Consider the following 24,364-nt stretch of genomic DNA (forward strand, 5'->3'; position numbering starts at 1 on the left):
TGCTGCAATCCAGGCATCACCTTCCCCAGTGAATACACTGCTTCCTAAGCCTGTTTGCAGAGAGGATTGCAGGGCTGTATTCATGCACCTTTGATATATAATCTCCATGCTGCTGGGTAAGCAGCCCTGCCCCAGAGGAGCATTAGCAGCTTAAATGGTTTGCTGTAAAAAGGGGCTCCGCCAGGGAGGGTACACTTTTACTCTACTATGACACACACCTGTGCAAAAGAACAAGCCTTCAGGCAAGGTACACCTTTTCACTGAGGCTTGTCTTTGTAATATAGGGACTGGCAGGTACTCAAGCCTAGAAGTATAGGGAGCGGATACCTACCCAAAGACAGAGAGAGCCTACCCTTACTGGCCAGATGATTTGCTGAGTGGAGACGAGTGAACACAAGTGTTCGGGCCTCCACACATTTAAATGTACCTCCTGGATATAGCTCTGTCAAACACAAAAAGCCATTCCATATTGCACAAGCAAGGCATATGGGGGCAATATGGACTTGTGAGTCTGAATTATGTATGGATTACATACTGTCCTTCACCAATGCAACACTTTGCTTCCTTGCTCTAGAACAATACTGACCAGCATGACATGGAAAAGAGCAGTGAGATGCTGCTTGATAACCCCTCTGGTTCCCACAGCAGTCTGCTACAGTATTTTGTAAGAGTTTGTGTTTTATGATACCACCAGATTTTCAGCAGTCCATAGATTAATATACTAGCGAGATCACACTCCTTTGAGGGAAGATGAGGGAGAGCTGGGAAAGACTGGGCTTTGAGTCTTTGAGCCAAGGAGGCAGCAGAGGTTTTTGCATTGTGTGCCTCCTTTTCTTGTAGATGAGAGCAATCACTTAAAATCCGTGGGAGAATGGGACTTCAATTCAGTGTCAACAGCAGTCAGCCACCTTACTTGTCTTCCGACCACCTCTGCCCAACGTTTATAGCCAAACATGTTAAAACAACAGTTCTGCTAAAATAATCAGCTATTGAAGAGGTAAGACATTGCTATCTTAGGGCGGCATTTCATATCTACTTTTATCCGCAGAAGCTCCACAGCTTCAAGCAGACAGTAAGGCACAGTGTTATGTTTCTAAAGTTTAATCCATCAACAAAAACATGAAAAACTTTCCCTTACTCCCTTCCTGACAGTGTAAAATCTGGGGCATAATTACAGAGGAAATTCCACAGAAATGCAGAATGACCGAAAATCTAGAGCTGTACCACTCACAGGAGTCTTACCTAGGGCTCTATTGATCCCCTGATCCTTTGCAAGTGCCATAAGGAATCCATAGAAGGTCAGTCTCTGCGCACTACTCAACATTTCCTTCACAAGAGCAGAAGGTGGACAGCTAGGAAAAGAGAGACAAAGAGGTCATCTTGTCTTTAAATTACTGTCTTTTTTTTTTTCAAAGACCCAGCTCAAACTGGAGAAATAAACTCTTACCTGTTCTAACACTGTCAAGTTGCATTCACTTAGTTTAAAACAAACAGCCACCAGCTTGCTTATTTAGCATTGCATTTGCTCCCCATTTGCTAAGCAAGATGTTTGAGCTGGGTTATATCCCTAGGAGCAGTCTTACCTGTCTCCATTTCAAGGACAGGGAGAAAAGCCTAGATTCACTGAGGCATATAAATCCCAAATCTTAACGTATTCTTTCAAAAATCCATTGGGAAATCCTTTCTTAGAGAAGACAATAAACTTTCATGAGGGTTGTTATCACTCTTTTATCAGTGATAGTCATTCAAGGGACAGGAAAACCTCTCTAATGATAGCCTAAATATGTCAGAAAACTGACTAAATCGACATGTCCTCTTCTTCCACATTCACTTTAACTCCTAGCCCTGAATTCTAAGCAATATCATCACAGTGATTCTTGGCCTTGCCTAATACTCTTTAAAGGATTTCATGCAAAATAAAACTGCCTCACAAAGAGGAAGTGTTGAACAGTCTGTGGTGTAGTGGCACCCCTGGGAGATATGAGTGTGGGCTGGTGATCCCTCAGGCAAAGGTGGTTACCAAAGCCTGGCTGAGAACTGAGCTACTGGATGAAAGGCTGGGAATGGCTCCCCTCACAGTGCTGTGCAGAGCCTGACCTACCAGATGGGCTCACAGTATTCTTCCCACCTGAAGCTTTCAGGATATACAGGAAATGTAGAGCTTTTGTTATTCAAAAGAATGAAACAACATGGCATCTCCATGCTTAGATATCTATAGTACTGGACAGCAGTTCAGCAATAATTTTGTGGATCACAAATTTGGATTCAGGCGCCTAAAGCAGGAATCAGACGTAACTTGAGTTCCAAGTCTTTTTGTGGATCGAGCCCATGACCTTCTAGCAGGACGTGTGCTCGCTACCTGCAAGAAACTATGAAGAAAGTGTCTGTCAAAGCTATATAGTAAGGTCTGGTATTGGTCCATCCCCTGCTGCACTAAAGCTGGTCTTGTGCCTGAGATCTGTAACTGGAGACCAGCTCCATCACAGGCTTGGGTACCCACTAGCAGTGTGATCTCGTCTAGGTACTTAGACTTCAAACTCCATCCACTCCAGAGGCTCTTTCCTATGCTTTGACATCCAAGAACACAACTGTACTTGTTTATCTCCTCTAGTTAACCCACGATGGTAGATGGACCTCTACTTGACGAAAATGTCAATGCAGAAGTGAGAAGGAAAGCAGAGACCCAAATCAATCCATTACTTCAGGAATCATCTCAAATCCCATTTCTTAGGTCCGTGAAATTGCTTCTCTCCTTTGGACCGGCTATGATCTCTCCCTTCATACTACTCCAGTGAGATCTGTTTGAGAGTTACAGCTTGTTCAAAGTTCTGTATTTCTTCATAGCTCCAACTTTACAAAGGGTCTCCAGAGACACAGACTTCAAAGCCATATTTTGGACTCCATTCGTACCTGTATTTTGATCTGTCACACAAGGACTCTAGGCACTGGTAGAAGAGAGATGCCTCTACACCATCAAGCGGGCTGCAGTCATTTGAGGGTTGGCGCTGCCGATGTTGCCCAGAGGATGATGTTGGCACAATCACAGTATTTGGATTCTTGCCAGCCAGTAGATCTTGATAAATCACAGCCACACTTTCCAGAAACTCTGAAAAAAAAGAAAGTGGCTTAAAACTCAGGGCTATAACCAGTAAAGCATCCTCCTGACCTACCAGACCTGGGATTAAACTGTCATTCCCTGCTGTGTGTTGTACATAGCACCAACAGGAAAGAAGCACAGCACTATGGCATCCTGCATATTTAGATCAGATACTATGCAACAACAAACAGCCATTTCCATGTAAGTTGCTGGCTTCTTCCTGTCAGGATGATTACGAGACGCCACTCACTCTGTTGAATAAGATTCTTCTCAAGGGAACAGAGGCTAGCTAGCTACCAGGGATAAAACAGCAAATCGTGAAAGCCAACATCAAACACAAAACCAGTTTGCAAAGTCTAAAAACTTCTTCTGCTCCATCTCTTGCCACTGACTAAGAACTCATCCAAGTTGGGAACAAACTATATGGAACTGCAACAGAAGCAAAGGGAGCAAGTTAGTCAGGGCTCCAGGCTGTATCCCAGCTTGTCTCTGCGCTGCTCCAAAGTAAATATAATATGGGATCTAGAGGAAGGGCCAGGGCAGGTCAGGGCTAGAGTTGGCAGAAAGCCTCTCCCCAGGCTCCTCGTACTACCCACTGTTTACTGCAAGAGTCTAATTTTAAACAAGTTTGTTTATGGATGTGGTCAGCAGTTTACAAATCCAGATTCCATTTGGAGTGGTTTGCATGTGTGTGGGTTGGTGGGAGAGCGTATGATGGGCTGTGTGTGTGCATTGTGCCTGGGTGAACAGGACAGGGACGGGATGTTGGAGCGTGTGTACACAAGGGCAGGCTGGCGACGACTCCAGGCGCATTTAAGTCCCGAGTGAATGGAAGTGTAGTGCTGTGTGTGAGGCGGGTAGAGAGGAAAGGCACGATGTCAGCGGGCCCTGAGGCTGTGCTGAGGTTCCGCAGCTAAGTGGAAGTATTTGTTATATCAGAGCAGAACTTTCCAAACACATTTTCTGTCCCCGGCTAAAGGCATTATAAGCCTGGTTCTGCCCAACCCAAAATCACCATTTTGAACTGTTTGATGAACTGCCATAGATAATGTTGCAATATGCACAGGGGAGTTACAAGGGAAGTATACACAGAGATGGACTGAGAAGAAGAGATTTTTGTATTAGGGGTAGCAGCTGACTTAACTGCCAGAAAGATGGGAACTGACAGGTTGGATCAGATCAGCAGGCCACCCAAGCCTACTCTCTGACCACAGACTATGCTCCACCACAGCTTCTAGCCAATGTTTCCCGGTATCCAAACCTGGCCCCTTTTGCTCGGTCGAGGCCAACCGCGAGCTATGTCCATCAGAGGGAGCTATTTAAGTGTGAGTAGACAGAAACCCACGAGCCCATGTTGCCTTTAGAAAGTGCTCTGTGCTGGGAGGTAAGTGGCACACCAGCACTCCCCAGTGCTTGGGAGCATATCTAACTTTGAGAAAGGAAATGCTTCCCTCTTTTTGCCCATTTAAGCAGTTCCCTGAGCGGGATTCCCTTTCCTCAACTACATTTAGGGCGGCTAGGACGAACAGGCCGAAGTATTTTGAAACAGTCTCCCTTTACAGAACAAGCACGTGAATGCTCATCCAAGTCTCTCTCCTTTGTCTCCTGAACTTCAGTTCAAAAATACCTGAGGATTTTTACAGATGTATATGTGTGCGTGAGCTTATGAAAACATACACACACCCAAATATTATTTGATCGGTACTTGTCCTGTCAAGAATTTTGAAAGAAGTACCCCATCTAAAACTCAAACTGGGGGAGAGGGGTAGAATATGGTAAATGACCAACAACATGAGGAAAGTAGATGAGGATTAGCTATTCACTTTCAGTTCCAACTAGGGCCTCTCAAAGCAAACAGAAGTGATTCTTCACAGGACAGGTGGCAGACTGGTGCAACTCCTTGCCAAAAGGTGTTGTCGAGGTCACAGGTTTACGTGATTTCAAGGGGGTGGGGCTAGACAAGTTCTTGGGAGAGGAGTCCACTGGAGGTTCCTAAACCAACGGAAACTATACCCCTTCCGAAACTCTTTGAGCTGAAACCAGCTCAGACTGGGTGAGTATTAGGGGGAAGAATTCTATGCATTTGTACAGTTCCTTTCAAGGCACCAGCTGGTGGGCTTTTATCCTGTCTCCAGAATGGACCAATACTTTAGAGGCAGAAATGCTGTATTAAGGAAAGGAAAAAAAATGTTCCCAGCAAAAGTTAATTTTAGGTGCTAACATACTAAAAAAAGCCAGAAAACTATGTCTCAGTTTACATACATGCATAAGCCATAACAGTTACAGGTTTCTTGTTATTCACAAAAATTTGGAACCTCCTTATGACGCCTCCTTATCTCTTGTCATCAGTAACGCCTTTCATCAGCAGATTCCATTATCTATATATTTTCTGTGAAAAACCATATCCTTACAAGTTTAAAAAAGGTGCAGGGATTGGGAAGCTGTAAAGTTGTAATGCTATACTAGAGACCGAAGTCAGCAGCTTCCCAGCATTTACCTGAATAGTAGAACTGGATTTGGAAAGCAAAGAGGAAATCAGAAAAGGACATCAGGCAATCCATAGCATCATCCATCAGCACAATCCTAGGACAAGACGAGAGAAACAGTTTAGCCTCTACCAAATAACTGAAGTCTGTACCCAGGAATCCCAGATCTAGAGAACGTGCAGCTAGGGAGCTATGTGCAACCAAGGATCGCTAGTGGCTTGGCTCAGTGTAAGAGGTTAGGAGAGAGGAATAGGAACACCCACCGCTGCATGGATGTGGACACCCTAATATCAAATGAAGGCAGCTTAAGAACCTGCAGTGGAGAGATGATCCTGAATGTCAATGCTATCGCACACTTCAGCTACAGTGTGAACAGAGCAGCGTGATGTGGATGTCAAGCACTCAAAGACTGGTGGACACGATGGAATAAACACTGGCTTAAAAACTACAAGGCTGGTTCACATGGCTATACAAAGAGTAACTGTGCTACAGACAAGACAGCTACATGAGTATTAAACTGGTGTAAGCAGAACAAGATTTATGCTAGTCCTCTGTATACCAGAGTTATCAAACTGGGATATTTTCAGATTCATAAGGATAACAACAGTTATTAATTCCCATTCTGTACTCAAACAAACTCCACTTGACTACAGAGGAAATAACATTGCACCAACAATCAGCTTTCTAACTACACACTATGAACATCCTATCCTTCCTTCCTGACGAATGAATCAGTCTCTTTTCATGTCTATCATTTGACTATCAGGTCAAATTTCATAGAAACTGAAGACTTCTTGGGCCAGGGATAATGTCTTCTTTCTCTCTGCTAAGCCCCAGCTGCATGTAGGGAGCTACATGCATCCCTGTTTTGAAGCATCAGTATCAGCCACAGGCCAGAAAGATGAAGCATAAATGATAGCAAAGTCCAGCGCCTCCTTTCAGGAAAAAACTCTGAATTTCAATAGTAATACAGGGCAAAAACATTCATAAAAATGGAAACAAAACCAATGCTCTGGTCACTGCCACTGCATAAGGATGAAAGGTCAGTCTCTGAAGTGTAGAAAATCAAACGTGGGCTGACCAATAACAGCTCAGACTAGAAAACAGAGGGAAACACTCCGCTTTGATGGGAAAAAACTTGAGTATTCAGATGATGCTAAAGAAAGGCAGCTGGTACTTCTTTTCAACTGTGTGCAGGTCTACTGACCCTGCACAGTCAGTATCTGGCATATCATGTCATATGAAAAGGATTACCAGTTCATTATAGCTAAAGTATGGGTCATGTAGTAGGACCCTTTTGAAGATGGGGCCAAATGCAAGCCACGGACCAACTCCTGCAGCATCAATGGTCTAAACACATTGCTGGGGAAACACTCTTCTGTCTCATGTAAAAGACTCCAGGGAGGTGTGTGGGAGGCTGACCTAGAAGAGTTACAGGATCTTGCAAGACTTCCCTGCCACTCAGACCAGTTCTGTTCACTGTGGCAAAATCAAACATGTAGAGCAGCTTGAATTAATTATCTCAAAGAAGAAAGACTGGGGCTAAGAGGGTCCCCAGGAGAAAAACCAGTATTTAAAACAAAACCCTTTGAAGATGTCAAAGTGCTTCTGATTTATTTATTATGTTACAGAAGCCTCCTCCTCCTCCTGTCTAAAGTAGCAGTAGCTTTAGTTCTTAATTCTCACTAATAAGCATGTTACTGAGATTGTCAGTGGCCACATCAAGGAAACTGCTCTGAAGCTGGCAGGCAGAGCATCTTCATCTCTCAGGCAATACTGCTGAGCCACTGGCATTTCCAGCCACTGTTTAAGCACTGGAAATGCGATGGGCCACATCGGTGATGAGCTGCACTCCCTCCTTTGGAATGATAGTCTCTCTCCCAGATATCCTCAAAGCACAAGCTCTGAAGCTTTTGCCAGTGCATTTCTCCATCCTGGAGATGCAAGAGAACAAACAGTGGAGAGGTTTTTTACATATGTATTATGCAGAAAGACAATATTACACCACTTTTATGACAACTCATTTCACTTGTTAAATCTAAAGCTATGGTCAATGGCTGTGCTCTGCAGCACCAAGTCCCAGTCTCTTACTTAGAGGAGAGCATGAGGATATAGGTAGAGGTCTGAGAATTTGCTGGACATTTCTTGCTGTTAAAGACAGCAAGAAGCCTCTAAAGAAGACTGTAAGGCACATTTGTGATGGAAGAGCATCTAAATAGAAGCAGGTGTGCTCTAGTGCTGGGTTACTGACTCCACCTGGCCCAGGAGTCTGCACTCCGGAAATGCTGAGAAGTCTTTAAATCCAATACCATCATTTACAAGGAGATTGACTGCAGCTGGCTCTTTCCCTACATAGCCAGCTGACTGAGCAGTCAGGGAAGCTGGGAGAGCATCATATGCAACATATCTGCACCTCTTCCCTGAAATATCTGGCAAGGAGAGAATCCTAGCCATGGACTGTAACCCAGACAGCAGGACCAAAACTGAGGATGGAATCTGAAAACCTGAACTGCAATTCAAAAGAGTTCATCAGGTAGCTGATATTTCAAGGGATTCTTTATTCATGCTTTCTTGTCCAAATTAGACTTTAAGCCCTCAGGGGCACAGACTTATTTACAAAGTTAGTAGCTGGCACTCAATGAATAATGAAAATCAAGGAGAAACTTTGGAAAGGACTGAAGAAAGATGCCTACACTTGAGGGACACTGGTAAAGGGTGTAGTGGTCTTTCAGGGTTCAAGTGGGTTTGGCTGACAGGAAAGGCTTGCTACTGTGCCACCGGGGAAACTTCATGATCTACTGATTGCGGTTAAAATCTCAGAAACCCAGACTAGACAGGATGTCCCCAGGACAAACTCTAGACCAGGCAAGTTGAAAGGACTTTTACTGTTCTCTGCTACCATTAAAGACTAACTGACAAAATCTGTCTTAAGGACAGGCTGTCTCAAATGAGTCTTCAGGGACCTGGTTTGTTTACATGTTTACATGGAGGCAAAAATAAGCGGAACACACAAAAAGGGGAAGATTTGCACTCTCAGGCAATCTTTTAACCACAGAGGTACAGACCTGCAAGCCTCACTTCCATTAGCACTGATCGGTGCAATGGGAGCTCCCATACCACATAAAACTGCACAGGAGCTGTGAACTACTCAGCTCACACTACTCCAATGTGGGCAGTGAGTTCCTTGTGTTTCTGTTGCAAGAGAAAAGTCAGTGCTCAGGTACAGATCTTGAAATCATGGCATCAAACCAGAAAAATTCCTTCATTTTCTGTCCTTCTGCAATCTCAAGATTCAGAAGGACAAAAGGTGTCTCTGAAGATGAAAGGTATCTCTGCAGATTACAATCTTCAATCTGCTAATGGCTATAACCCTTTGAAGAAAAAACATCCAAGAAATCTCACAGACACAGATAGCCTGATTCTTTTTTGGGTATGACTTCTGCATCTGTGTAGCACCAGGATCAAAAAAAATGGAGCGCTCTGGTGTCGCACGAATAAAACCTATATTGTTGTAGCCTCTGTTCTTCTGCTCTGACATTTCCTGATTTTATTCCCAGTGTTTGTTATCAGTGCATAGCAACAGCTCCTGTATGAGTGGAGTGTACCATGCTGTGAGATCATCTCAGTCATGCAGCACTGAGACTACAACTGCTCTCTTCGCAAGAGTGCCAATAATTACACAGGTCCTGGCTGTATCAGTGAATCTGTAGCTACTCCCACCGCTACTTTAATTCCTTTCGCAAGCAAATTAGCAACAAAACCATTGGGGGTGTGCAGACCGAAGGAGGAACAATGTGAGTGGGTTTGCATGTGACATTCATGCTTTGCAAAGACTCAATCAGCTGGCGCCGGAAGACAGCCCATAGAGTTCACCTTTCTAACTGGCAGAGACCCAGGAGGACAATAGGAAGTGTAGACCAGAAAAAGGAGAAGAGAGCGAGCAACAGTTGGAAGGAAAGAGAAAGATGGTTTAGAAATATGACAAGTCTTATTAAAACTGTTCTTCTAGATTAGCTTGTAGCAGAATAATAGCAATGTGTAAGTAAATCTCTAGCCAGCCAAAAGTAGGAGTGAGGTCATCCCACCTGAGCCTGGGTGCCTCTGACAGAGATCTCATTTCTCTCCAGCACCTGCTCCCAAAGCCGGCTTGTCTGTCTCTAAGGCACACACATAACAGTGCAGCAGGCCCCTGAATGGGGCCTCTAGTTTACAACAGCCTTGTGGATTAAATTCTTTGACACAAACATCATAACGTGTGTAGATATGCTGAGGTCTCCTTTCATGCACCATCACAAATTCCTGCTCAGCTCAGCTGGAACCCTATGAAATACACACCAGTGCACGGGACTGGTGCTTGCGTACCTCCATGAAAGGAAGCAGCAGATATATCCCTGCTACAAGGTTAGCATTCTTTCTTAGTCCGGCATTGGAGACCAGGCAACTGTACTCTGTGGAGCCCCAAAGGCCCACTGATGGGCTAGAGGGAAAATTGGTACTCAACTTTTAGTTTTAATTGAACTAACACAGCTTTAACTGCAGTTCAATTCAGACAGCAGCACATAGGACCTTGGGAAGAATTCAGAGGATCAGTCAAGTGGAAGTAGTAGCAGATGGATAACAATTCTCTTTTTTACTTTCCTTTCTTATTGTAATTTTCATGGGACTCTGATGCTAAAGAAAGATAACAATGACAAACAGAAAATGAGAACCTTTTCATTATTTAGCCCATGAACAACATAGGCAGCAGTTAATATCCTGATCATGTGTCTGGATCCTGTTTCCAAATGTCATATCTAGGTCCATGAAAAAAGCTACATTTAGATGCTCCCTCTGCTGAGATGGCTAGGAATGAAAGCATTTCTTCAGTAGCCTTGCTGTGATTATATGTGTGTGTGTGCGCGCGCGCGCTGAGATCTGAACTGACCACCCACCCCAACAGATGCTTATACGTTATTACATTTTCACTGTCAGATAGTTAATAATCAACTACCTGGCCTGGACTAGAACCAGCAAGCACTATCAGTAAAAAATTCCATATCACATTATCAGTGGCCTGAGACATTTATCTACTTAAGGCCTTGTCTAGATTAAAACAAAATTTCAAACAGATTAGCTACCATGTTCTTAGCTATCGTACTTTAAAACACTGGCAATCCTTCAGAGGTTAGTACTTTTTAAACGTGATCAACCATAGGAAGCTAGGGCGAGGGGGAACACTTTTTAAAGATGGCAAACAGTATTTGAAACAGAGTTTAAAATCACGTCAGTTAAAAACACATTGGCTAACATTCTTTGATATGCTACTCATCTGACCATAGAGCCAGCAGCAGCAGCATTCTGCGCTATTTCAGTCCCTGTATACCTTAAATATATACTCTTTCTCATTGCTAGAAAAACACCCTGTTCTTAACCTCAAAACATGGTATATCTTTTCCCCAAAATCTTAAAAGTTGAAGGTACCTGTCCATACCTTTACCCACAGATCTAGTTCCTAAGTCCATGTGCAGGACTGATCTTGCCTTAAAAGAGAGGATGAAGACCCACCTTGCTGCTTTCTGAGTGAGTTCCATTGGGAAGTCAGGGCAGAGCAGTTGCAGCAGGCAGTGGTATTCCTGTGCTGTTAGCAAATCTGCAGGAAAAGAGAGGTGAGAACATTGTAATTCTTTTACAGACTGTTCCCTCCCCTTGCTTCCTCTCTAGGAAAAAAGCCTCATATTCCCTTCTACTCTCAATTCAAGTAGACTGGGTACTAATGACAATGTAACTTGTCCCTAGACGCTCAGAGCCTGGCTCTTCAGATGGATTTGCCAGCAAACACGATCAGAAAGAGGCCTGAAAAGGGGGAAATATTATTGAAGAAGCTCCTGTGGAGAAACTGGTAACAGGTAATGATTCAGTGTGAAAAAGAGGTAACCAAAACAGGGCAGTTTCAAGTGAGAACATAGGTTGGTTTGACTTGAATATAATCATGTGGAAAAAGGAATCATTTAAAAGTTGCTTAAATTTGCTGAAATTCACTGGCATGGTGACATTCACCAGAATATGCCTGAAAACCATCCACAGAACATCTGGCAGCAGTAACAAAGGCAAACAAGGCTTTTGGGTTGTGTGTGGAAGGCTACGGAGTATAAACCACAGACGTTATTACTTCGGCATTCGGTAAGGCAGCTGGATGGTCTCTTTTGGAACAAAGTGTACAAATCTGGTCACTGTATTATAGGAAGCACAGAACGAAGATCCAAAAATCACAAGAAAAACAATCAAATTATTCATGTTTTAGTGAGCAGCTTTGTGAAAGACTGGTCAAGAAAGGCCTCTGTGGTTCAGCAGGAGGAGTCTAAAAGAGGTGACTCTTGGGGAAGCTTATAGGATCCCAAGGGAACAGAAACATGCTGATGTCAAAAAGCCCTACATGATTGTATGTTCATAGTCCAAAAGGCTGTGGACTGGAGTTAAGAAGACTAGCTGAATAGCAGCAATTTTGCAGTACTTCTATAGACAGAAGAATGCAAAGTATGGAAGAAAGAGCCAGCGGTGGAAGTAGAGCCAAGCAGTAGTCAGGGAGGGGATCCAAAGGGCACAGGCATTAGGACAGAGGTACAAAGCATGAGTTCTTTTGCCACAGACATATCCTAGCCTTCCTTAGGTTTCCATCCAAATAATCAGCCTTGTCCCAGATGATAGCCACAACCTCTCCTTATCTCCACAACTACTCAAAGCCTGGCAGTTCAACCAAAGTGAGAGAAAGAAAAAATGTTACGCCTTTGTCAGATGTTTCAAGAGGCAGGTATGCAGTATCAAAGGGACACTTCACTGTGACATCCAACCCAGCCAAATTAATATTTTCAATGCTGACTAAAGAAATACTGCAGGCAGACAATCACCAAAATCAAGTTATAGACTTTACCTTTTCCCTTTAGCCAGGGAAGCAGAGGAAAATGAGGAGAGTGCTACTATTTTTCTCTTCAGTTCAGGAAACCCTATAGCTGAAAAAACACTATTGTCAGACTCTTTGACATCCATTATAGTCACTCTCTAGACTACTGTATTCTTGCACTGCTCTTGGGAGGACTTTCTATCTAATGAAGCACCTTAGGTTTAGGGTTACGCTATAAAAAGGTGATTTTGCTCTGTCTGGAAAAGCCAACTCTGCCGTCAGAAATGTGCTATAACACAAGGAAGTCCCAGCCTGTGCAGAACTTCAATACCATTGCAGGGATTTGTGCAACCTATTCTACTGTAGGGATAAATACATCAGAATCTCTCTTCCAAAACTTGAATGATGAGCTGAATTAAATTTCTGTGACTGCAATAAAATTACAGATGCCTAGGAGAATATGGAGGGCACTGTAACTTTTTTTGTATTGCCATTTCTTGCCAAAACACAAATCAGAGGCTGCTCTCTTTTGCAGATATTATCTTGGTCCTTCAGTCAGTGTATATCTGAGCTTAGGTTAATGATGGTATCCAGTGGAATGGTGAGGTTTTCCCCTGCAATGTTAGCTAATCAGTTCCCTGAATGTCATCAAGGAAAATATCACCAAGTTTTATGCATAAAAAGCATATTATTGAAAAAGTCCCAGTTATCATGAGCAGGAAGATGCATATTTTTAACTGAATTTTCAGCTCACTATTTCTCTTTCATGACACTACACAGAGGAAAGAAGTCTACATGTTAGTCTGAAAGAGTCACACCATTTGGAAGCTTTATGCAATACTCAGTTTACATTTTTTGTTCGCTTAAGTTCAAATTCTTATTTATGCATCCTTATACCTCTTATTCCCCATTATTTTTTCCTTTCATTTGTCAACAGATCATGATAATAACCCTTTCTTCATACTGTATCTTATTCAGTCTATTGAACTGGTAACTATATTTATTTAAAGATAAATCTGTTTATCTTACAACTCTTCCTACCTCCCAGTCATATCTGCTACGCTGCTTTGATCCCCTTTAGATTTTCACAGTGTGGTGTCCAGCAGTGTGCAAAGCATCCTTCATGCATTCAGAACAGACAGGCTTTAGGAGGATAATCTGCCCACTTTCATCATGGAAGCCCCTTTTTATTAATTCTGAATCTCAGCTGCTTCTTTTCTCCTCCTGAAGGTGAAGGAGTTTAAAGGTTTTTTGAAGGATGAAGATTCCTGAGAAAGTTGCACTTTGTTCACAGTCCCCATCAGGTTGCTAGACAAAAGCAGCTTGAGAAGGTAACTGAGTCCTAAGCAAGCATTAGTTTTGAGGCATAAAGAGATCTCTCACTTGCTGGAAATAACACACTTTTAAAACTTACAATAATTTACACTGTCTTTTTCTCCTCCCTCTTCATACCAAGTCATAGCATCATCTTTACTTCTCCATCACAACACAACGAATCAACATAGAGCAAAAGCAGAAGTCTCCTCAAAAAGACTTTGGGAAAGGGTGGCAGAGATCCTCGCCAGCCAGCACACCAGAGGGTGAAGTTCATGGTCAATAAAAGTGGAACTAATCACAGTTTCAGTCTTTGAGCAAGCAGTCTATTAAGATGGAAACGGCACACAAAGCTGAAGTGGTGCAGAGAAGTTCCTTCTCTAAAAAAAGAAGCTCTTTGCTTCTTATGCCTGCAGAAACGGCACCAAATTAGTCGCTGCAGTATGCAGGCAGACTCTTTTAGGCCGTAACACAACTCAGCCTGTAGACACCCTAGGTGCCTGACCAATAAATCGTATCAATTTCTCAGACTACAGATCGGTACCTATTACACAGGAAAGGAGATCACCACAGACCTTAGGAGGTGTCTACAGTTTGCTGTGATGACTGTTTTCCTATTCCCTACAGCAAGGTCAATGAAGACCATACAGAAAATTACATTTGCCCATGCACCATATTGTCTGCCAAGAGCTGCCTGGAATAAACAAGGGCAGTTCTGGTGCATGACCACATTGCTCCTTCCTGTCTCCAGGCCACAGCTGAGTAAATAGTGTTCAGCGCTGCATGATGAAGAAAGAAAGAAAAGAAGGAAGGTACCAGTCAGAATGAGTGAAAACTGGAATCCACAACTACTACTTTGGTTGCTACCACAAATTACCATATCTCAAGTTCCAGTAACAAATGAAGCAAATCACAGAGAGTTTAAATCTGACCCCACAGCACAGGGCAGTGAGCTATACGCACTCTACCATGCTCTCGCAGTGGAACAAACTTGGTCACACCATGTGCTTAAGGATGGAGAGGGACTGCAATCTGCATGTTAACCATGTTCATTAACAGCTGAACATAACACTTCGCTCTTCTACTGCAAAGCAACTAATAACAAATTCCAAAGTGATTCTAAAACAGCAGTACACTATGAAGGAGCTGGAGGCTCAGCAGAAGAAGTACAGAAAAGTAAAGTGGGATCGCTAGAGTTGCACTGGAAGTACTTTAACTGTTCAGTCATACTTTTTGCTGTATTGGTCTTCAAACTCCTGCCCAGCCTATACTGCTGTTGCTTCCATACCATTAGCAAAATCCTGACTCTTCCCTAGAGATCTCACTGTCTGTGAGTAGTTCTTTGTCTTTTAGTGCCCGAAGCAGACTCTTTCTTAAGTTTCAGAGGCACAGCAGAGAAGGAAGTCTGTCTGTGTGGTACAGTCTTACAAAGCAAACACTGCTTTCTGGATAAAAATGGCCTACTTTCAAGAAACATGAAGGCAGCCGCTTCGTATTTCCCTGGCTTTTAAAACACATTGTTTCTACCAGTTTCGTTTCTTGTTTGTATGTGGCTGACAGATGGCACCTGACCTGAAGTGATGCAAACTCTAGGCATGCCAAATGATGCATTTATGCTGCTGTCAGTGTCGTGAGTGAAGTGTAGACACACCTGAGCTATCTTTAAACTCCTTATCTTTCATACCAACAGCAGCCTAGCCACAGAAGCCTGGAGCTCAGTGAAGGCTGTAAAATCTACCCAGGAAGTCAATAAATATTTAGGACTTTGCCTGAATTGCAGTCATTGCTGCTGTATCTAGGCTGCTTTCGGCACAAGAAGTAGCTATCTACAATGCTGTCACAACACTATGACAGCTATAAATATGCCCAAAGCAGTAGGAGAATGTTTACTGCAGTTGGTATATGAAATCTGCCCCAAAAAGTCACCTTACTAACTTCTCAGAAACACAGGATTGCCTTGATGAATATACATTAAAGTTCCCTACTCTCATCGTTCTTTCATGTTACAACCACTACCCAAGCAGGCTGGAGCCCTGGGCAATGTAACCTTCGCCTTTGGATTATGGTAGGACACACAATTTCCACAGGATGCTTTTTTACCACAGTCATGAAGTCATTCAAGAGTTATAAAGTCACAGAGCTGTAAATCAGTCTCCTGGAAATATAATAGAGAACAGCCTAATAAATAACAATAATTTTTTTTAAATATTGGGAGAGTGTTTCCTGGCCTTCAAGTTTTTTAATGTTTCTGGTATAAGTAAGTATCACATCCTTAGGATTCTCTCTATATCCGTGCAAGCTTGCAATCTTGTAGAAAAGAACAAAAACAAACAAAAGCCCCTAAAAATAAAACTCTGGGTGTTCTTGTGCTGTCCATAGCAGATGCGATTTTACAAAAACCTGAATACAAACAAAAGTATTGATAATACTGCAACTTCAAAACTCATATCTGGCTAATAGGTTATGTGCTGCACGTGCCTTGTTCACAAAATACTTATAGCTTAGATTCTTCCATATACCTGGTGCTGAAACAGAAAAATAAGAATTCTAAGAAAATTAATCCATGCATAGGACCTAAACAGTGATATACAGCCATGTAAAAAACCCATTTCTTCCTCATAATACTTTCTATTAAAAAAAAATAATTCTTCCTTTTCAATTAATGTTTTATGAAATTTTGCACTGAGACATTCTATGACATTTTGAAAAAGATCTGTTCCTGTTACTTGAGAGAATCGTTGTTTAACTAAGAATTTGAAACAAAACAAAAACATTCAAGGGCTGTTTCTTTGACTAATCCACTTCTTCCACTGACAAGGAGATATATAAAATAAACAGAAGTGAGATCCAGAATGTGCATTTGTCTAATTTAAAAAATTTATTTTCCTTATTTTTCAAACAAGCGAAAAGCAAAACAGCAGGTCACATAATTATCCCCACAATTTGAGATGGTAAGACAAATAAAGATAAACTAAACAATAAAGAATAAGCACTCGCACACTTTCCCCTTGAAGTTGTATAAGCATGTTCATGTAAGACACGTACAGCAGGATTCATTCTGCTCCTGAAGTGTACAGGCATCTCCCACAATCATTAGAAAATAGTCTTAAGAGCACAGGAAAATCAGAAGACAACTGAAAGAGACCCACTTGTTACTTCTAAGCAACAGGAAAATGCACTAGAAGCCCAAGATTTCTACTGGGTTAGCTCAAAACCAACTTCATTTTTCAAAGGAAGGTTTTCTAGTGAATAGTTCAAAGAGGGTAATGGTCAAATCTGTTTCATGGATCAACACAAGAATCTGTGCTTTACATAGAGTCTTCGACGTAAGTAGCTTTAAAAGACTATGTGGCTTTTTACCAACTGCTGGTTCAATCTTCTTAGATGCTAACAAAAAAATTATTCTCTTAGTTTTAATAACTGGATGCATTACCTCTGCCTTCCTGTTGGTGAAGTTCAACAAGCAGCTAAGCCAATCTAAAACCTTACTTCTATTGAAAGGGGCAGCTCTCACTTCTCTGCTTTTCTCTCTCTCTTCTTTCCTCTCACTTGCTGCTGTCCATGTGGTTCTGAACCACCCCTTGTACCAGCTCTGTCACTCAGCAGGCCCCTTGATGCGAAAATTCAACTTTTTCATGGGCTACTGAATTGAACTGACTGTCAGAAGTATCTGATGAAAGCTCATGCAAAGCAAGCTGTGGAAGAGCATGGCCAGGTGCAGGACAGAGAGAAGAAGGTGGAGAAGGAGAGCAGAACCTGCTCTCCTCAGCAGAGAAACTGTTAGATAGGCTCAGGTAATTCCCTGCTCACAATGTTTTAATTCTTAAAGTCCAGGATGTATACAAGGCATTGTCATAGGACTAATGATCCTCCTAATTAAAAATAGGTTCAGCTTTGCTGGCTGTACTTGCACCACTACCTGCTAAGACAGTTTGTGAACACTGTTACCAGACGACACTCTTAAGACAGAACTTTTTGCATCCTTACTATCCAAGCAGGCAGATGAGTTAAGGTTATTCACAAACTGCACCTACTCTTTCCACTGATACCGTTTAGGTCCTACCAGAAGGGATCCCAGGCCATTCTCAGGAAAGGACCCTGGAAAACCTTGTGTCTGACATGACAGCAAAAGCAGACAGAGCAACTGAAGAATGCACAGAGTTGTTAGTTTGGATCTGGGGGGAGAGTTCTTCCAGGAGGGTACCTGCAGCACTGGCTGTGCCCTGGATTGCCTCTCCTGACCTATGAGAATACAAGCAAAATCCTGCCAGATGTAAGGGTGCTGCTGCAGACAAGCAGTCTTCACAAACAAGATGTTTTGCACTCTACAAAAGGAGCATGGCTGCAAACAGCAGTCTTAGATAGGTGACTCCTGTTGACGACAGGTAGAAGGACACAGCTTAAGATGTGAAAAAGCAAAGAGTGACAGAGATTTAGTGAGATTCACCTGGAACAACCTCTGTCAGACTCAGGACAAATATAGTGGAGAGCTAAGCAGACTGACCTGAAAAGATTTGTTGGGGGAGTGCTGCAACAGAGAACAGTTAGAGGGGACTAGCACTGTGGTTGAGCAGAAAGCTAGTTTTGAGGCACTCAGGTAAGAAGGAAAAGATTCAGCTGCAGCTGATGTGAAGAATGAACTCATTTGTTCTGGAGTGAATCTGGACAGTTCATATGAACAGATAATTCACTAAAAAGCGGGCTTGTTACAGCCCTTGTTAAAGCTCCAGTAGCACCGTCTTTTGAGTGAGCTAAAGGTTTTTTAAAGAGTAAAATCCTCTAGATGGTGTGATTGTTTTTCTGCCCTTTGATCTTGAGCCCTTTTATCAATAAACCACTTGCCAGTTTAACAAAAACAAAAAATTAATTTAAACAGAACTGCTCCAATTCCATCTCCAAAATCCAGAATCTTGCTGTTTATACAAACTTTAATCATCCTCTAGTCTCTTTGAAATTCCCCATAATTATCCTTCAGTATCAAATGCTTCATGTGGCCGCATTACTTCAGCTTTGAGTGAATGTTAGTCAGGTCAGAATGAGCTGTGCCAAAGGTACAGTCCAAGGCTATCATCTGGCGTGCTTCTGTGGCTAGCATGGTACATCCACAAACTGAAAAATGTAAACGTTCATTAGGAACACAAAACAGGTTCTCAGCTCTGATGGTTGTAAAGAAAACATTCCAATGGTGGAAGAGTACAGCTGACGCAGTGTGGTATTCCTGAATCCACAGACAGTCTGAAACATGATTCAAGTTTGAACTTTCCACCTACTTTGGGAACCTTAACACTATACCTAATGCAACGCTAAGTACAACATTAACTCTTTAATTTCTTGCTGTAACTATAGGATGGGACTTTGAATGAAGTTGGAACTTGAAGAATTCAGAGTTCCTGAAGTGCAAGAACAGCAAACAATGAGAACAGAGAAGCAGCCACAACTTCTGTCAGTATTTCCAGAAGGAGAAAAAGAAGATAGCAGATGACAAACTAAACCTTTAAATTGGAGAGACACAGATTTGATGGATGGCCCACTCAGCAGATAAGGAATTGGCTGGATGGTCGCACTCAAAGAGCTGTGGTCAACGGCTCAGTGTCCAAGTGGAGTCCAGTGATGAGTGGTGCTCTTCAGGGGTCGGTGTTGGGACCGCCGTTGTTTAACATCTTTGTTGGCAACATGGACAGTGGGATTGAGTGCACCCTCAGCAAGTTTGCCAACAACACCAAGCTGTGTGGTTGACACATTGGAGTGTCCAGGGGGACCCTGACGGGCTTGAGAGGTGGGCCCGTGCCAACCTCATGAAGTACAACCAGCCCAAGTGCAAGGTCCTGCACACAGGTCAGGGCAATCCCAAGCACAAATACACGCTGGGTGGAGAATGGATTGACAGCAGCCCTGAGGAGGACGACGACTTGGGTGTGCTTGTTGACAAGAAGCTCAACATGACCCAGCAACGTGTGCTCACAGCCCAGGCAGCCAATCGTATCCTGGGCTACATCAAAAGCAACGTGGCCAGCAGGTCGAGGGAGGGGATTCTGCCCCTTTACTCCTTTCTGGGGAGACTCCACCTGGAATCCTGTGTCCAGCTCTGGAGCCCTCAGCACAGGAAAGATATGGACCTGTTGGAGTGGGTCCAGAGGAGGGCCACAAGAATGATCAGAGGGCTGGAACACCTCTTCTATGAGGAAAGGCTGAGAGAGTTGAGGTTGTTCAGCCTGGAGAAGAGAAGGCTCTGGGCAGACCTTATAGCAGCCTTTCAGCACCTGAAGGGGCCTACAGGAAAGCTGGAGAGGGACTTTTTACAAGGGCATGTAGTGACAGGACAAAGGGTAATGGCTTCAAGCTGAAAAAGGGTAGATTTAGATTAGAGATAAGAAAGAAATTTTTTACCATGAGGGTGGTGAGGCACTGGAACAGGTTGCCCAGAGAAGCTGTGGCTGTCTCCTCCCTGGCAGTGTTCAAGGCCAGGTTGGATAGGGCTTGGAGCAACCTGGTCTAGTGGAAGATGTCCCTCCCCATAGCGGGGGGGTTGGAACGAGATGATCTATAAGGTCCTTTCCAACCCAAAGCACTCTATGATTCTATGACACAAAAGAGCTTGGTTTAAATTTCCCAGTGCATTATTGACTACAGCAACCAAATAGTGGCTTAATCTTTATTTACTACAGGGACACCCAATGTTCTCCACACAGCTGCATTTAACGTTTGCAAAGATAATTCTGTGCATATTCTGAAGCACATGTAATTCTAAAGATCTGCTCAGCTCATTCAGTATGATCCAAACTGGCATTTAGCCTTCTCCAAAGGACATAGGCTGGAAGCAAATAAAGAGGTTAGTTCTGTGGACTACAGTAGGAAAATGACAGACTTCCCCTCATGTTTCAGAGGCATTAAAAAGCCAAGCAAGAAATGTTAAGAATGTCTTAACATCTGAAGTTAAGTGTGATTAGAAATACTCTGTATATTCTTGGGTAACTGTAAGCCTGTGGCACAGCAGAGATCACCCCTGGTAATACTTGGACTGTAGGTAGCTACAAGCGAAATGGCATCGGATAATAAGAGGCACTTTAATCTACCAAATATAGGCATAGCAAAACCAAGCCAAAACAACACAAGGCTGGCTCCTAAGACAGATAAACTAGAAAACCAGAAATAAGATACAATTTCAGAGTGAGAGTAATTTATAACTGAAATGCTGTGACATTTGACGTTCTTTGCATGTGTCGACTACGAAACTACTTTTTCCTTTCACTGTAATGTCACTAAACAAGTAACTAGCAGCCCTTCCAAGCAATAGGTGAGCTAATAGATTTAGACTGGTTCTATCTTGTTCAGTAGTTGCATTTTCCTTGCTTTGAGGAGTTCTCAGTCACTCATTGAGAAAATAATCAATCCAATGCCAGAGCTAATTGGTCTTGTAAATAATAAGGAGCAAACATTCCTGTTGGAGTTCTGGCCATCTGGGGGACAGACTGCTGAACCACTTGAAACAGGACCCACAGCAATCTTCATACTGAAGTACAGGAATGCCGGCAACCCTTCACTGGGGGGGATCATCAACATTTCCCCAAGCTCTCAAACAGCAGCAGTAATCTTTAGACAAGATGTGGATCAGACTCTATTCAAGAAAACAAGTTGTCATTAAGCTTAAGATCTTCAAAACAACTGCAGAATTCATAGCTACGCATCACGAGATGGGCAGAGTAAATGGGCAGGTGGTATGCAGCTGCATCTCATGCAACACACGACCTTACGTACAACCCCCTCTCCCTCAGATATGTACTAGGTCTAGTAACAATGACGGGACTATGTCCAGGGAGAGGCACACAGTCTTCAGTTGCTGTTTGGTATTTCCTTTCTGCTTTGGGAGCCCCAAGAAATACAGTTAGCTGGCAGACAGCTCATCTGTGTCATGCACACAGGGTCAGGGAGCAGAAGAAATCTCTGACATTGGCCTAAAAAGAAAAGGAGGCAGAGGTTAAAGAGGACATACAATGAACTATGGAAATGCTGCAGACTCCCGTAGCAATCTCAGATCAAACGTTTCCCTGACTTCCAGTTTCTTTCTAGCCTGACCTTTCCAGGAAACACCAGTGAAAGGTTCTGGTGAACCACTTCCAGTAGGATAAGCTATTTTCAAATACTTTGAATCTCCCAAGTGTTTCAGACTTCAGCATGGCATACAAAAGCATGAAGTGCAATGGGTAAAAATTTTATCAGAACAATGAATGAAATGGAAATGTTTTGGACTTTTCTCTTTTAATGGCTGGTTTGGAAGAGGCTTTCAAGGAACAGCACAGTTGCTACAGACACCCATGGAAGAGAGACAAAATATTTCAGCGTAATTTAGATCTTGCTTGTCTCCCATTGTCCCCACTCCGCATTGACTCTTAAATAATCCACTGCAAAGTTTTGAACAGTTAACTGAACTTTCACCAGCAGTTTTCATCACAGCATGTACTCCGATACTGCTTCTCTGAAAAGTCTCCATCATGAGCCCAACCATGCAAGAGACAAGTTCAGACTCGTGAAGAATGGAGAATCCCACATGCCACCAAGAGTGACACCAGTATGCAATTATGCAAAGCAGTCATCTCACTGTGGTTGAAACTCAGGAAACTGGTTGTGATCCACAAAACACTGAATGGTCTAGCACACGTTTCTCTGTGCACTTGTGTTCACCTAGAACAATTTGACTACCTGACTTAAACATGAATCTTTTTGGAAGATTCAAAAACTGAAAACCATTCACAGTCCTGGACATTCTTTGACTTTACTGCACAGTATGTTTATACAGGCTATGCAGTATAATCCCAAGCACCCAGACTATTGGCTAGTTTTCTCCAATTTTCTTTCACAAATTATAATGCTGAGAAAAACAGTCTAAGAAGAAAGGACATTGTTTTCAGGAGCGTCTGAGTCAACAGTTAAAGCCTCTATTCATAAAAATAAGTATTGCAGTATCTGGACGTACGCTTGGGCAGTGTTGTTCAGTCATGTAAAATGCTCTCAAACACACCATATATTGAGTCTCTTCTACAAGCATAAAAACTTTAGAAGAAAATGAACCTCAAATCACACAAATCAATAAGAGAACTGACTGGAGCAATGTAATCTGGTTAATGACAAGATTGAAGAAGTCATCATTAGTTATTTAGAAGGAAATGCAGTGGAGCATGTAAGCTCCAAAGAGAATGTCTGGAGCCCATTACAATATCAATGAGCTAGATTAATGATTATAAATGACCACCACTACAGAACTGGTCTGAATGCAGAACAGAATGAATGCACTAAGAGAAACCTGAAACAACAAGGCATCAAACTACCCCTTTTAAGGGTATGCTTTTGGCTAAGGTTCTGTAACGTCTCTTGATTTTAACTCTTACAACACTCTAATGAGCTATGTGTCCCAAAAAATAATAATAACTTATAAAAAAATTGAGAAGAGAGAGAAGGAAATAAGTTAGTTTCCTCTGTATTTCACATGGAGAAATACACGTTTAACAAAAATTTAACACAGGCATTAATTTCTAAAAAATGAAACAAAGCTTTTGGGTTTTTTTGCTTTTTTTTTAATGTTCTTTAAGCTTCAGCCCAGCAAGTCCTAAACTCTTCAGACGTCCATTAATCCTGAAAGCTTCCCACAGACACTATGCATCTTTGTCAAAGTTTAACTTAAATGCCACCTATTTTACAGCTAAATACACTTCCATGGACCATCTACCATGAACCACAAGTTTAGAATATTTTGCTGGAGAAAAGTTCAGGCAAATGCCCTAAATCCTGCAGTATTATGCCCTAACACTGATGGTATGCATATATTATGGTAATCAGGGAAGTGTAAGAAACTAGACAAAAAGCAACTCTTGTTGTAGAAAGAAAAAGGACACTTTCTTGCTGCTGCTGCACAGGGCTTTCTACAGGGGGAAAAAAAAAAGGCCATCTACTGGAAGACAAATGTAGAGATTAATGCATACCATAATCCTAGCTTGTAGAAACTGAAAATAGATAGAGTTCAGTTGTTTAATCTTTTTCAGCCTCATAATGAGGTCAGGCTCTTCATGATCTTTGTAAAGATGGCAGGAGCAATAAAATGAGTATCACTTAACTGATTAGTGGTGGGATGATAGCTTAGCATAGTGAGCAAATGATTTTGACCAAATACGACACGCAAGTGATTTCTCCAAATGGAAGCATGATCAGTATTCTGCAGAAACTCCTGGATGAATTGACACTGCTAGTAGGCTACTGTGAAGACAATGCAAAGAAGAAACTAAACAACCTCTAAAAGATGTAAGCATGTCCTTACTTGGAACAGAAAATGGCAGGAGTCCTAAAACCCCAAATACAGTTACTGCTGACTAACCCATTTAATGACAACAGTGAGATGGGCCATCCATAGTGAATAACACAGCATTAACCTCTACTAGGAGCTAGGGCCTCGGCTGCATTGCTCTAACACAACTGTACTCTTTGTGGTTTCGCTTACATTTTTTCATCTCCTATGTGACAATCTCCTGACTATTAAGAAAAAAAACATCACGGAAATGCAAGTATGACAAACCCTCAGAGTGGGAGTCAAGATGAAAAGCT

The 24,364-nt window shown here is 42.4% G+C and overlaps 1 protein-coding gene across 3 annotated transcripts in view; it reads right to left on the bottom strand.

Moving 5' to 3' along the window:
* CSTPP1 (centriolar satellite-associated tubulin polyglutamylase complex regulator 1) overlaps positions 1-24,364 on the bottom strand; it is an 82,981-nt gene that overhangs the window by 4,120 nt on the left and 54,497 nt on the right. For 2 of the 3 annotated variants that reach the window (XM_075425911.1, XM_075425910.1), the window contains 4 exons: positions 11,128-11,212; positions 5,595-5,680; positions 2,911-3,106; positions 1,243-1,352 (listed from right to left, as the gene is read on the bottom strand). In XM_075425911.1, coding sequence (XP_075282026.1) covers positions 1,243-1,352; positions 2,911-3,106; positions 5,595-5,680; positions 11,128-11,212 — 477 coding nt within the window. The remainder of the gene's footprint in view (positions 1-1,242; positions 1,353-2,910; positions 3,107-5,594; positions 5,681-11,127; positions 11,213-24,364) is intronic. The other variant, XM_075425912.1, reaches the window with a different exon arrangement.

The sequence above is a fragment of the Opisthocomus hoazin genome, chromosome 7, assembly GCF_030867145.1.
Source record: "Opisthocomus hoazin isolate bOpiHoa1 chromosome 7, bOpiHoa1.hap1, whole genome shotgun sequence".
In the NCBI taxonomy this organism is placed as follows: Eukaryota; Metazoa; Chordata; class Aves; order Opisthocomiformes; family Opisthocomidae; genus Opisthocomus; species Opisthocomus hoazin.